Raw genomic sequence first — 14,636 nt, forward strand, 5'->3', positions numbered from 1 at the left:
ACCCCTGTGTTCTGTGATTTAAAACTACTGTTTTTGTCAAAGGAGTCTGGCGGCTTTGAAGAGAGCATAGATAGATAACAGCTTCTGTTCCCCGTCAGAAAGGGCTGTCTGACAGCACGGTAAAGCAGTGAAAATATTCTAAATATAGCGTACGCTTAAACTGATATTAATTTTTTTAGGTGTCTAAAATGCATTTAGCTGCTGCCCCCGTCCACAGCAGTACATTGCTTTGCTCCCGTGCTGGTACTTCTGTCTGTTTCTCCAAACTCCATCTTCTGTAGGTAATACACTGACTGGGGTAAGTACCTCATACAACCCCACTTCAAAACACCCAAACTATCCCTTTAAGAAGACAATATGAGATGCTGTACACATGACCCATAATGTGTACTATACACCAGACAACATGCTGGTTGTGTTTTTAACTTTATTAAAGCCTAAATCTGTTCTCCTCTCTTTTTCTTCTCCCACTTCTTCATCAGATAATTCCTCACCTCTGAGACGAGGAGCATGTTTACTCGAAGTCTCCTCTTCATCTGGTCAGAGCATCTGTATTGAGGACAGCTCGGCTGCAGGCCGTCCTGGTCTGGCTGTAGACGCTCTGTTTAATGACAGCAGCATCCAGAACATCATAGACCGATACACAAGGGAGCTTAACATCTCCCTCAGCACCGCTGGCAAAACCACAGGTATGCTACACATGTAATACAAGAATACCCTCTCTCAGCTCGATAGATTGATGTCAGTTGCCACATCTGTGTCCTGGGGACAGATGCATTAACTTAGTTTAGTGGTGCCTTCAAATGAAAGCCGTGAGCTTGTGTTTACAACACGGGAAGTCGTGTACACAACATGCTTGGCGTTCAAGTGGTTAAGTCGTGAGAACACCGCTGAACAAATTGTCATTTGTCACATGTTTTAGTTTGAACCTGTCAAACTCACTTTTTGACCATAAATCAGTGTTTCATACCAGAAGACTGCATCATGTTAGTAAAGTGTCTGGTTTCCTCTCTGCTGGTCTGCAGACAGTGAAGGCTCATACGTGGAGGAACCCGGCTCTTCAGTTTCTCAGCAGTCTTTGGCTCAAGTCTCGGAGAGGAGAGGGGAGGATGAAAGCTCTACGGCTCGTCGGTCTCTTTCCTCAGACACTGCAGAAGCACAGAGGAGTGGCCTGGTCAGTGACTCACAATCCACAATTGTTATTTTTTAATTAAAAGTTTTAACACTTGAAGTTTTAACGAATAAAGAAGATACTGGTAATATGAAACTAGAAAAACTAATGAATCCATCAGTACCAAACATGTCATACTAGCTTGTCGGGAAGGAGGCTAAATAACACTCCAAACTTACGCTAAATTTTGGCGCGAGGAACTAGCATGGTCATTTTCAAAGGGGTCCCTGGACCTCTGAGCTCAAGATATGTGAATGTAAATGGGTTCTCTGGGTACCCACGAGTCTCCCCTTTACAGACATGCCCACTTTATGATAATTACATGCAGTTTGGGGCAAGTCATAGTCAAGTCAGCACACTGACACACTGACAGCTGCTGTTGCCTGTTGGGCTGCAGTTTGCCATGTTATGATATTGTTTTATGCTAAATGCAGTACCTGTGAGGGTTTCAGGACAATATTTGTCATTGTTTTGTTGTTAATTGATTTCCAATAATAAATATATACATATATTTGCATAAGCAGCATATTTGCCGACTCCCATGTTAATAAGAGTATTAAATACTTGACAAATCTTCCTTTAAGGTACATTTTGAACAGATAGAAAATGTGCGATATATTTGCGATTAATTGTCATTAATTATGGACAATCATGCGATAAATCGCGATTGAATATTTTGATTGATTGACAACCCTACTTGTTAACAATTAACAACAACAAAGTTGTACTTTAAGGAACTGCAAATGGTATCGTAAAGTGTGCTGATTGATGCAACTTGTTTGACTCATATTCTAAATATTTTTGCTGTAAAAATACCCAGCATTCAATCGATGTTTTGTGTTCGCTGCAGGACAGGGCCAATGCAGTCAATCCAATCCTGGAGCACTTCTCCGGCGAGGACCCATCACTTGCTGAGGACTCTTTCAGACCTCTGATTGGCCAACACACAGACCAGTCATCCTGTCTCGCTGCTGACCAGAGGGACTCGACCATGGAGCGACTGGTCGGTCAACCTTCGGCTCACTCGTCCATGATTGGTCAGCTACCAGGTCCGGCGGTTTCAGTGAGCTTCGATCAAGGTGGATGGGATTCCACTCTGAGTCGGATGATTGGTCGGCTCTCCCATCAGTCCAGCTCTCATTGGCTGAGTGGTGGGCAGGACTTTTACGCAGGTCAGCTGATGGGTCAGGTGCCATCGGATCAGTCGGCCACATGGCTGGATGGAGGTCCGGAGGAGAGCCGGATGAGACCGCTGGTCGGGGAGCTGGATGAGTCTGCTGGCCAGCACAGTGGAAGCTCAGGTAAAAGAAGGAGGAGCTGAAACGTGCAGTCAGGTATATTATATCATAGAACCAGACGTTAAAATCTCTTAAACCGTTAACCACAGACCTTATTTCAGGCATCTAACTAAAAACCCATTCAAAAAACCCACTGACTTTCAGATGAGGGAACCAGAAGTGCTAAAATGCTAACTCATTTCCGGGTTTAAGGACTCCACCTGTAGCACTCTATTTGCAAAGATGACTTTCTATAAGCTAAAAGCATGAAAGACCATTTAGACTTATAGAGTAGTCCTCTCACACATCTGACTGGACACAATCGAGCTGTTGTGGCAGCAGATTACTAACCTTTTAACGGCAGTCTATGTCCGTGCTCATCCACTTCCTCAAAGTAGGGAAAAAAAAGTTTGTCATCGACTCATCTGCTGTTTGTAGGTGAAAGAACACACGTGGATCTTGGTGTCTCAACTGATGCCAGAGTGCCGTCGGACCCAGCGTTTCCTCCCGAAGCCTCGTCTCACAGTGTCTCCGTCCAGGGTGTGAGTCCACATCCAGTGGACCTGGGCACAGAGAGGACTGAGGGTGAGCTATAAAACATTTAAGTAGTTACAGTGAATTCTGAAATGACCTTTATGGTGGTTGAGAATATTATGATCATGCACAATATGTATATCTATCGTCTGTTTGAAGCTCAAGCCAAGTTAAAGTTTGATTTAGGAAACTTGAAGCAGAAGAGTCAAATGTGTTCATGCAGTTCTTTCTGCTACTAATATCTGAGCCAACATTCACCCATCTTGTATTTCCATTAGGGCTGCCAGTCGATTAAAATATTTAATCACAAATGAATCGCATATTTTTTATCTGTTCAAAATGTACCTTAAAGGGAGATTTGTCAAGTCATCGATTATTTTCATTGTTGATTAATCTGTTGATTTTTTTCTTGATTGATCGATTAGTTGTTTGGTATGTAAAATGTCAGAAAATGGTGAAAAATGTCTCCCAAAGCCAAATTATGACGTCTTCAAATGTCTTGTTTTGTCCACAACTCAAAGATATTCAGTTTACTGTCATAGAGGAGGAAATAAACCAGAAAATATTCACATTTAAGAAGCTGGAATCAGAGATTTTAGACTTTTTTTTTCTTTAGAAAATGACTCAAATTGATTAATCAGTTATATAAATAGTTTGTGATTAATTTAATAGTTGACAACTAATCAATTAATCACAGTCGATAATGAAAATAATCATTAGTTGCAGCCCTAACGGACACTCTGCCTTATCTCGTTATAAACTTAACTGTGCTTTATGTTCATGTTTATCACCGTCTTTAGTGTTTCCAGGCTCAGACTCATTCCACCCGCTGCTGGCTGAGGTCACCCACAACGAAACCGCAGACCCCTCCATGATCTTTCACCTGCCCGGACACGATGGGCCCGCCTCCCCTGCAGGGGAACGCAGTGTTTCCACAACCAACACTGATCCTTCTGTTGACTCTGAACCGTCACCTGAGCGCATCAGAGCAGACGAGTCGTCCAACTGCGTGGCAGCTTTCCCCTCCTTGCATGAATCCTTCTCCCAGCTCATCACCTCCCAGTGCCGTCCCCATGAATCTGTCCTCGTGGTGTCTCCCACCACGAGGACAGATGTGGAGCTAACCGCTCTGAGCCTGTCAAATTTAACCATGTGTGATGAAACACCTACTGTGGGAATGCCGCAACCGGAGGGAGCCGCAGACAGAAACATCTCAGATATGATATTGGTACGATTGTGTTTTCTTGTTCACTTTGAAAAAGCATCATCTTTCAGACATCAAAGGGTGTAGTCTGGGCAGTTTGAAGTGGGGTTGAATGAGGTACTTATCCACAGTCAGTGGCACGCCCCCAGTTTGGAGAAACCATAGACTGTATGTAAAGATGGACGACATGACAGCTCCCCAATAGCGAAGCCAAAATATCTGGATCGCCACCTGGTGGCTGGCTGCAGTATAGGTCATAAATCCCGCCCCTTCCATGTTAGTGGATGGGACATGAGCCAATAAATAATCAAAGTACACGACAAATAAATTCTTTCTGTCATTTAACGTAGTTCTTATCACACTGATGTTTGTTCAAGTGTTGATTTTTCTGATAAGTTTGGTTTTAATTCGTTATATGATGCTATAAAAAGGAGGGCGTGCAGACTGTCATCTACTGTAGGTAATACACTGACTATGGATGAATACCTCATACAACCCCACTTCAAAACACCTGAACTATCCCTCTAACGTCACAGTTTATTTTGGAAAATGACAGTTCTGTTCTGTTTTTAAACCTTGTTATCCTTCGTTATTATAACTTGTGTTGTGTGTCATTAGCTGAGTTGTGTGTTTGTCATCCCTCCTTGTCTGTCAGGAAGCTGCCAGTGAGAAGGGGATCCTGGAGCAGTCAGAGATAACACTAGTGAGCCTGGCAGACACCACAATGGAAGACCAAGAGACCTGCATCACTGAAGAAGAGGGACTCCTTGAAGACAAACCTTCAGATGGGGTGAGAGAGGAAGGACAGAAAGGCCGAGAGACAGAGGTGACTGTCTACACATATTTTTGACTTTTTGACCTCAGCAGCAGGCGTCTTTATGGTCTCTGAACACAAACCTTGTCTACTCTAGGGGTCCGAATCCACGTTGTCACTGGATAAGACTCCAGAGAACAAGAACCGAACACATCCAGGTAAAATCACAACAGTTACAGACTGAATGTATCCGATACTGTTGGGGGCGCTGCATGCGTCAGATCGCTGAATTGTGAGGAACCTTGCTTCTGACTTAAATATGGATGTGATCAGGAACAAAAACGTAGCAGTAATCAACAAACAAATTAAGCAAAGGTGCCATGTGCAATAGCTGGCGACATGCTTCAAACCGATAGGAGGCAGCATTTCACCTCCTCCAAAATTCAACCAAACTGCTGAAGAAGAAAACAGGCACGTCAAAACCATATCGACACCATTTGCAGTTTTTTCGGTATGGTTTGTGTTGTCATAAGTTGTACTAAAGATGCTAAACAGCCAATTTTAGATGTTACTTACCAGTCTAAAAGAAACGTTCAGCATCAAACCTCATCTCTTTACTCGCCAAGAGCTGTCTGCAGTGGTGGAACGCCACGCCAATGTTTACCAAAGACCGTATATTGCTAAGAAGGGTAAGGCAATTGTTCGTACCATTGCAACGTCGGTGCCCAGCAGCAGGAGACGCCTCTGCCATTTTGGACTGAAAGCGACTTTACTAAACCAAAATTCTGTCCAGATCTTACACATTGCACCTTTTTAAAGGGACTATTTGTAACTCTGTACGCGCATAAATGTAGCGGGTCGTCACACATGCGCGCTCCAATATGCGCGTTCGCGTGTAGCCGCTGTACACTCCTCCTCTGCCTGCTCTCCTTCACTCAGACAGCTCAGCTCGCTCCACCTCTAGACGTGAACGCGCGCTCACTCCACACTGCAGAAGAGTTAGTTTAGCTCTGAGAATATCTAGTGAATGCACAGGGGACGTTTGTACAGAAATAACTGCTGCAGCTCCTCCAGACCAACAGAGGTTTTCCGTGTCTTGTGACGTGACGGAGCTCTACAGAGATTTACGTAGGCTTCTCGTTACCGACCGGGTGCCGGTGTCTCCTCTGCTCTCTCCGGCTGCGGGCGGAGAGAGCAGAGGAGACTCGCTGCAGAGCTCCGCTGCATCAGCCTGCACTTAGGCAGGAAAAGCCAACACTAGGATCAGATCTAAATCATTTTCTTGGAGAGACCTTCGTCTGGTCAGCTAACATTACTGCCAAGCAGCTGAAATATAGAGTGATATTGTGGTTTTAGCTGACTTGTGTCGCCTCACTGTTTTGAGCCATGCTCGTTCAGGTATATTTAGAGCGAGCAAGCGCGAGCCCGACGCTGACTTTCGTTGATTTCACGGCCACAGGTGTCGCTGTTAAGAAGCATTTCTGAAAGTTACAAATAGTCCCTTTTAAATGCATCTCAAAAATCTTTTTTTTTTTTTTTTTTTTGCATCCTTTACATTGTAAACTTGTGAAACTCTTCCCATCTCTAGATTCAAAGATGCTCCTGGAGTTTCAGCGGGGTCCGAGCAGAGGCCTGCAGGAGGTCCACCAGCAGAAGCGCAGAGCGCTGCTCGAGAGATCGTCCCGCAGGGTGGAGCAAATCAAGGCCAAAGGGGCTCTCGCCAAGATTCAACCTGAGATCCGAGCTCTGTCTGAAGCCAGAGAGCCGTCTAAAGCTACGCAGCCTCAACCAGCCACCTGTAAGACAAAGTCCGAACCTCAACATAAGACTATTGCCAAGTCAAAGGAAGGGCAGGCTGAGCCGCATCTAACTACTGAGAAATCTGGCTTCATCAAGCTGAAAAAGCCCCAGCTTCCCTCTCCAGGTACTTTAACTTTATACCATTTCACACTTTGAGTCATATCACTTTAAGTTGCACGAGCATCACATTTGTATTACGGTGGAAAAAATAGACAAACCAAGCAGGCCCACACGTCAGAGCTGTTTGTTTAGTACCTTGGAATGAAGGCTGTCAATCGATTCAAATATATTATCGCGATTAATCGCATGATTGTCCATAGTTATTAGTTATATACATAGTTATCTGTTCAAAATGTACCTTAAAGGGAGATTTGTCAAGTATTTAATACTCTTATCAACATGAGGCGGCTGTGGCTCAGAGGGTAGAGCAGGTTGTCCACCAATCGGAAGGTCGGTGGTTCGATCCCCGGCTGCTCCGGGTCACATGTCGATGTGTCCTTGAGCAAGACACTTAACCCCAAAATTGCTCCCGGAGGCATAGCCATCGGTGTGTGAATGAGTATTTAGATTAAATCCTGATGGGCAAAGTTGGCACCTTAGCAGCCTCTGCCATCAGTGTATGAATGTGTGTGTGAATGGGTGAATACTGACATGTAGTGTAAAGCGCTTTGAGTGGTCGGAAGACTAGAAAAGCGCTATATAAGTCCAAGTCCATGAGAGTAGGCAAATATGCTGCTTTATGCAAATGTATGTATATTCATTTTAACGCCACTAATTTCTTTAACGCAACTTCAGATTTTTAGGTTGTCGCGTACTCAGTTTTAAAGCTAGAGTCAAGATACTGGCATCATATGAAACTAGAAAACCTAAAGAATCCATCGGTACCAACCATGTCATACTAGCTTGTCGCAAAGGAAGCTAAATAACGCGGAAAAATTGGTCATGGCTATTTTCAAAGGGGTCCCTTGACCTCTGACCTCCAGGTATATGAATGAAAATGGGTTCTATGGGTACGCACGAGTCTCCCTTGTTATGATTGAAGCGTATTTTTATGCTAATTGTAGTACCTGTGAGGGTTTATGGACAATATCTGTAATTTTTTTGTGTTGTTAATTGATTTCCATTAATAAATATATCCATACATTTGCATAAAGCAGCATATTTGTCCACTCCCATGTTGATAAGAGTATTAAATACTTGACAAATCTCCTTTTAAGGTACATTTTGAAAAGATAAATGATGTGTGATTAATTGTGATTACCTATTTTAATCGATTGAGAGCCCTAATGCATTTAGCAAAAACAAAACAAGTACCTGTTTCATCTGAATGTGAGTAAAGTGGTCAGCAACAATCTGTTTAAACAGTTAGTGAAATTTCTTTGTGTTGCCTCAGTGAGTGATTCCAGGCTGAACCAGGTGGACGAGGTGAAGAGCTGCACACCGGAGCAAAGGAAACAGGATGTTTCTAAGATGCACCAGAGAACTCAGAGGTACTGCTGTAATATTATTAGCTTTTAACCTCAACACTGTCTACTGTGGAGTAAATGTTGCTTATACTACTACTACTACATCCCCACTACTACTACCACTATTACTACTACTACTACTACTCTTACAATTTAAAGGTCCAGTGTGATAGTCCAGTAGATAATGCCTCATTTCAGAAAACTTGTAATACAAAAAAAATAATTGTCTTCATGGTTCAAGTTTCATGGTGGTATCTATTATTTTTTTACCCTATTCCCCTGGGGTGTCTCCTTAAAGAGTCAGTTTTGTAGGGTTAATCCTAAAACATGATTACTTGCATTCTGCAGACTGTACGAGCAGCTGGAGGAGGTGAAGCATCAGAAAGCCATCACGAACAAACAGGAAGCTTATGCAAAAAACAGACTGAAGGCCAGAGAGTTCCACAAGGTAAAACACTTGAATTATGCTTCATTATTATTTTTTTTGGAAATATGCTTCTTACAGAACTGCGAGCACCAAACTATGTTGTTTTCTACCATCTCTTCACAGAAAACCTTACAGAAACTTCGTGCCAAGCAGACTCTATAGTCACTCTGAATGTAAATTTAAGTTTATTTGTAAAGTTTTATCAATAAAGCATTTTAAGATATTTGAATCCACTTTTTGCTCTTCTGTTGCTAAATTATTTTAGCAAATATATATATTCTAAAATCACAGTCAACACTAACTTCCTGATGAGTTTCTTTAATAAGATAAAACATTCATGAAGTCGATTAGAGAATTACAAAACTAGCTGTTACTGTTTTTACAGCGATGGACAAGCTGAGAAAGTCAAAGAAGTTAACGTTAATCAACTTATGATTCTGATCACACACATAGATGACTTTTAATTCCTTAGTTTTAGATGGAAAGTATAGTATCCCATTATCAAAATACTGTTTCCACCCAAACAATAATACAGACATACACAGTGCCAGAAACAGGTTGAGATAACGAAAAAAAAGGTATGAAAAACTGCCACAAAACGGGAGAAATGTGACCCCGCGAGGAAACTGGGAGAAGGCGATGAAAAACGGGAGTCTCCTGGGAATACAGGAGGGTTGGCAAGTATGAATACAGACCTTTGGAAAACCAATCACAAGAAGGACTATATTGCCGATATTTCCAACAGCCTCCATCACTTAAAGTCTCATTACATCATCCTCAAATGGCCACAGATTACTGGTTAGTTAGTTTTAGAAATGTTCCCGTCCCACAGAAAGGCCACATTGGGGGAATAAAACAGAAGCTCTGGTGTTATATACATTATATATATACATATATATATATATATATGTATATATATAATATATATATGCAGTATCTGAACTTTGTCTCGGTGCGATTTAGAGTTTGGAGAACGCGATCGTCTTGGGACTCTTCTTCTCCATGGCGGCCGCAGCTGATTTCATCACATCTTGAGTCTGAAGCATGCTCATGTTCCAGGTGGCCTGGAGAAGGAAGAACAAGGTGTTCAGTGTTAACTAATATAAAGTCACCTCCAAAGTAAGGGTGGTGTTCTTCTCACCATGTAATTCAGTCCGTCTGCGACGCTGTGGTCTCTGGAGTAGACCAGGTTGATTTTGGTGCCCTGCACAGCTACAGGGCTGCGGCCGGCGATCTCTCCGGCCATCTCCAGAGCTGCCGCCATCATGGCCTCCTTATCGGCAAACACTCGGCTGGAGAGGAAAAGTGGAGGATCATCATATCAATTGGTGATAGTTGCTCTTTGAAATTGCAGTATATCACAAAGTCCTGCTTTGTTATTTTAAAATGAAACTGTCTCCCCAACAGACTGGCTTCTTAAAGGGATAGTTGGGGTGTTCTGAAGTGGGGTTGTATGAGGTACTGATCCATAGTCGGTGTATTTCATAACCAGTATACTTTAAAACACCTGAACTATCCCTTTAATAAGTTGAGCCAGCTTCATGACATCAAAACTAAGTAAGTAAGCCTGAAGATTTAATAACGTTGATGCAGCTGGTGACTGAGGTGATGGCCCAAACACATTTGAAACTAGACAACACAGGTTCCGTAAAAACCAAACTACTTAATGAGAGAAAACTCCTGCTGTATAGAAGTGTACATGATTCTGTAGAGGATGCATTTACCTGACCAGTCCGCTGCTCTTGGCTTCATCGGCATACATCTTCCTGGCAATCAGAGCCAACTCGTTCACCAGGCTGGAGAAAGAATCACATGACAACAATATACAACTTCATATATACATTTAAAGTACAGGAAACTAGCTTAACTTTTTTTGTGTAATTAATTGATAAATATTTGTTATACTGTTAAAGCTGTTGCAGCACAAATTAACGTTTAACCCTCTGTGACCCGTATTTGTCTTTTTTAGGGTTAGGGTTAGGGCTTTACCTTGCTGTCAAACAGCCCTTTCCGATGAGGAACTGAAGCCGTTATCTCTGCTCTCTTCGAAGCCACCAGACTCCATTCACAAAAACAGTAATTCTACCTCGCAGAACACGGGAGTTGCTGGTCTACCGCTGCCTCGATCGGTTAGTTTGTTTGTGTTATTGTGTGACTTTGGTGTTTTAAAGGGTTAATCTGGATTCACCAAAGTCAAAAAAATCCCTTTAACACTGTATGGCAACATGACTCTTTGTCGCATCTAACTGAAACGTCCTGGCGTCTAGACTTTTATAAGAAAAATCATGAAAACATAACTTTTTTTTTTGTTATTTGATGCTTTCTGTCACTTTAAATGCTTTACGTGTATTTCTACATATAGCCTGTGACTTTAACAGTAAGCAGGAGATACAACCTCACCCCCCCGACTCTGTGTGGTTTATTAAAATGGCAGCTTTACCTGCGGCTGCCGATGACTTTAGGAAGTCTCTGGAGAGTTCCAACGTCTGCTGCAAGTCCAATATCAACTTCCTGTAAAGCCGACCAGAAAGACACCGATGCTGTGAGTATCATATCAGAACATCACCTGTATCCTTCAATACAACAACAGGTCTATGGAGAGTTTGTTTATGCTTTATACATGAAAATGATATATCTTTGTTTTTATTTTTACATTCTGATGAACTGTCTTTATTTTATTATTTCTTTATTTTCTTATAACTAAACATGAATGATGATAAATATGACTGACCGTTTTCATTCAGATATTATCTGTTTGTTTTATATGGAGGCCCAAAACTGACAAAGGCTGTAAAATATTATTGAATACATCAGTAAAAAAGTGTTGTTAGTTAAATAACTGAAATGGGGTGTAAAAATACATATAAAGCATTTTATTTTACCTTCATTCAGGTGATTAAATTAATTAAAACTTCATTTATTTTACTCTATTATATTTTTCAGCTCTTTTTTTCATCTTAATCATTTATCTGTTTCCCGTGGGGCTGCAACTATCGATTATTTTCATTGTCAGTTAATCTGTTGATCATTTTCTTGATTAATTGATTAGTTGTTTGGTCTATTAAATGGTGAAAAATATCGATTAGTGTTTCCCAAAGCCTGAGATGGCGTCCTCAAATGTCTCGTTTTCCTCACCACATTTCTTAATTATGTTAATGAGATGGACATACCTTTATCTGGAACCAGGCGTCCTGGGTGCACAGACGGATGTCACAGGCTGTGATCAGATCAACACCTGCCGCAGAGACACAACATCCACAGTGAACATGACGGTGAGTTAACTCTTTTCTCTACCAGTTTGAATAACACGCCCTCCTCTGATACAATCTTTGCAGGTAATTGTAACATTTCCTGAAGACTGACTCATTTCAGTTACTGGGTTTCTAATCGCAAACTTTTTGATCTGTTCAAAATGTACCTATAAGGGAGATTTGTCAAGTATTTAATACTCTTATCAACATGTCTCTTTTACCGCTCACCCTCACGATCTCTCTCTCTTTTTCTCTCTGTCTTTCTTTAAATGAGTCGGGAACTCGACAGCAGAGCCTAACTTTACTTTTAATATTATCAAACAAAGACAAAATGCCTTCCCCTCGTCCTAAAATGGTCCTAAATCGATACTAGAGTACTTTCTTGTTTTATGAATGAAGCGGAACAGCTGAAGCAGCGGCGCTGTGTGTGTTTGACAAATCTGTGATGGTCATCCCTGCAAACTCCACCCCGGAAGTTCCTGTACTTTCAGAAAGTGCCACCCCCCAACCAGGGACTTTTTTGGGGGTAAAAGGGCCCCGTAAAATGTCCCCAGAACTTAATTTAGACCCTGGTTCCTGCCGAGGCCTATAGAAAGGAGGCTGGGTCACGCGTCATCAACGTATCATATCTTTGGGGGTATAACACATGCGCAGTAAAATCTGGCATGCACTCGCCGAAATTGAGCCAATCACAACACACGACCGCAGCTTCAGTTACACTGCGCATGTGTTATACCCCATAACCCATAACCCATGACCCATGTCCGCCCGTGACCCAGCCTCCTTTCCATAGGCCTTGGTTCCTACAGTCGAAACGCAAAGAGTTCCTCAAAAGGTTCTTAGTCCTAGGGGAAAGTTCCTGCGGTGGAAACGGGGCAGTGATACAGTGAGACGTAACTCCTGTATGACAGAGCAGACATCTTTTCCATGCAAACATATGTGTGGGCCATAAACTGAAGGCTGCACTATGACAGTGTGATGATGACGTCCTACCTCCCCCAACACAGGCTCCGTGGACAGCCACCACTACAGGCTTTGGACACTAGAAGAAGAAAACAATAATCAAAACATTTCACAGGACAATACACTGATAACCCAACATTTTTAAATGCTGCCCAAATACATTGACCGACCTTCTCTATGACGGTGAACGACTCCTGATAGCTGGTGACTATTTTTCTCATGTTCCAGGAAATTCTGGCCGTGTCGTCGCCCTCTGGTTGGAGGACGTCGCTCATTTCCATCAGGTCCATACCTGGACGGTAACACAGCACAGAGAATAAATACAACTTGACTATAAAGATAGAAGAGTGCAAACTGTCTGATACCCACCAGCTGTGAAGATCTTCCCAGCTCCAGAAAGCACCACCACTCTGCAGTCCGGGTCCTCAGCGATCTTATTAAAGCAATCCACCATCTCACTGGGAGAAACAACCCACAAGTTCCCATCAGTGTTGGATAATCTGGTATATTAATACTTTTATATAAGTGCTTCAATGAGGAATTCCAGTGGTTTCCTTTTCAATAATATTTCTTGTAATTTCAGGACAAATTGTGAAAAAGTGCTTTAGGAAACACTCGCCTACTGGTAAGTTATTCAATATCTTTTATATCTTTCAAAATCTAATTTAAGTCATTTGTTATGGAGTCATGGGAGTGCCATAATACAGAATAAATCTGTAAAAGAATAAGAAAATAAATGTGGAAATATAAAGAGGAACACATAAAAATACATGAGTAAATAAAAAAATTTGGAAATATAAATGTATATAAAAATATAAATAAAATATTAAATAATAATTCTACGCATTTTCATTTATTCCTCATTATGTTTGCACATTTATTTATTTTAGGGCTGTCAATTGATATTTTTCTGACTTTTTTCTGACATTTTTAGACATTTTATTTTTTTGACATTTTTCAAAAAAATGTTCTGACTTTTTTTTTGTTGACATTTTTCGAAAAAAATGTTTTTTTTACATATTTCTGAATTTGTATTCAAACATTTTTCTGACTTTTTTTCCTTTTTTTTTTTTACATTTTTCAAAACATTTTCAGACACTTTTCTGACTTTTTTCTGAAATTTTTTAGACATTTTAATTTTTTTACATTTTTCTGACGTTTTTCAGATATTTTTTAGACATTTTATTTTTTTTGACTTTTTTTTACATTTTTCTGTCTTTTTTTTTTAAAAAATTCGGACTTTTTTTTTTACATTTTTCAAAAACATTTTCAGACACTTTTCTGACTTCTTTTCTGACATTTTTTGACATTTTATTTTTTTGACATATTTCGAAAAATGTTCTATCTTTTTATCTTTTTTTTAACATTTTTCTGACTTTTTTTTTTTTAAACATTTTTCTGACTTTTTTTTCTTCTTTTTTTTGAAATTTTTCAAAACATTTTCAGACACTTTTCTGAATTTTTTTTTTTACATTTTTTAGACATTCGTTTGTTTTTTTACATTTTTCTGAAGTTTTTCAGATATTTTTCTGACTTTTTTCTGACATTTTATTTTTTTTGACTTTTTTCGAAAAAATGTTCTGACTTTTTTTTTTTACATTTTTCTGTCTTTTTTTAAAAAAAATTCTGACTTTTTTTTTACATTTTTCAAAAACATTTTCAGACACTTTTCTGACTTTTTTTTTTTTTTTAAACATTTTTCTGACTTTTTTTTCTTTTTTTTTTTTACATTTTTCAAAACATTTTCAGACACTTTTCTGACTTCTTTTCTGACATTTTTTGACATTTT

General features: G+C 40.5%; 2 protein-coding genes across 2 annotated transcripts in view; one reads left to right on the forward strand and one right to left on the reverse strand.

Moving 5' to 3' along the window:
• The window catches only part of cep295 (centrosomal protein 295), a 23,868-nt gene extending 15,002 nt beyond the window's left edge, over positions 1-8,866 (forward strand). The window contains exons 19-29 of the mRNA XM_074640738.1: positions 483-689; positions 1,026-1,174; positions 2,022-2,472; positions 2,887-3,033; positions 3,783-4,210; positions 4,842-4,976; positions 5,098-5,158; positions 6,529-6,864; positions 8,134-8,230; positions 8,555-8,654; positions 8,757-8,866. Coding sequence (XP_074496839.1) covers positions 483-689; positions 1,026-1,174; positions 2,022-2,472; positions 2,887-3,033; positions 3,783-4,210; positions 4,842-4,976; positions 5,098-5,158; positions 6,529-6,864; positions 8,134-8,230; positions 8,555-8,654; positions 8,757-8,795 — 2,150 coding nt within the window. The 3' untranslated portion in view covers positions 8,796-8,866. The remainder of the gene's footprint in view (positions 1-482; positions 690-1,025; positions 1,175-2,021; positions 2,473-2,886; positions 3,034-3,782; positions 4,211-4,841; positions 4,977-5,097; positions 5,159-6,528; positions 6,865-8,133; positions 8,231-8,554; positions 8,655-8,756) is intronic.
• Positions 8,867-9,076: 210 nt separating this feature from the next.
• On the reverse strand, positions 9,077-13,301 carry LOC141770890 (delta(3,5)-Delta(2,4)-dienoyl-CoA isomerase, mitochondrial-like). The gene is made up of 8 exons (XM_074640739.1): positions 13,217-13,301; positions 13,018-13,139; positions 12,878-12,926; positions 11,804-11,868; positions 11,074-11,144; positions 10,358-10,429; positions 9,775-9,925; positions 9,077-9,697 (listed from the first exon to the last, which is right to left on the reverse strand). The coding sequence occupies exons 1-8, from the start codon at positions 13,299-13,301 to the stop codon at positions 9,593-9,595; spliced, it is 720 nt and encodes a 239-aa protein (XP_074496840.1). The 3' UTR covers positions 9,077-9,592.
• Between the last annotated feature and the right edge of the window lie 1,335 nt (positions 13,302-14,636).

Source organism: Sebastes fasciatus, chromosome 7 (genome assembly GCF_043250625.1).
Source record: "Sebastes fasciatus isolate fSebFas1 chromosome 7, fSebFas1.pri, whole genome shotgun sequence".
Lineage (NCBI taxonomy): Eukaryota > Metazoa > Chordata > Actinopteri > Perciformes > Sebastidae > Sebastes > Sebastes fasciatus.

Excerpts from the sequence above, each read along its gene's own strand:
- LOC141770890 (XM_074640739.1), bottom strand. The coding sequence starts at position 13,301 with ATGGTGGATTGCTTTAATAAGATCGCTGAGGACCCGGACTGCAGAGTG. Across the intron at positions 11,145-11,803 it reads ACGCCTGGTTCCAGATAAAG|GAAGTTGATATTGGACTTGC; the intron begins GTATGTCCATCT and ends TCGGCTTTACAG. Across the intron at positions 9,926-10,357 it reads AAGAGCAGCGGACTGGTCAG|CCGAGTGTTTGCCGATAAGG; the intron begins GTAAATGCATCC and ends TTTCCTCTCCAG.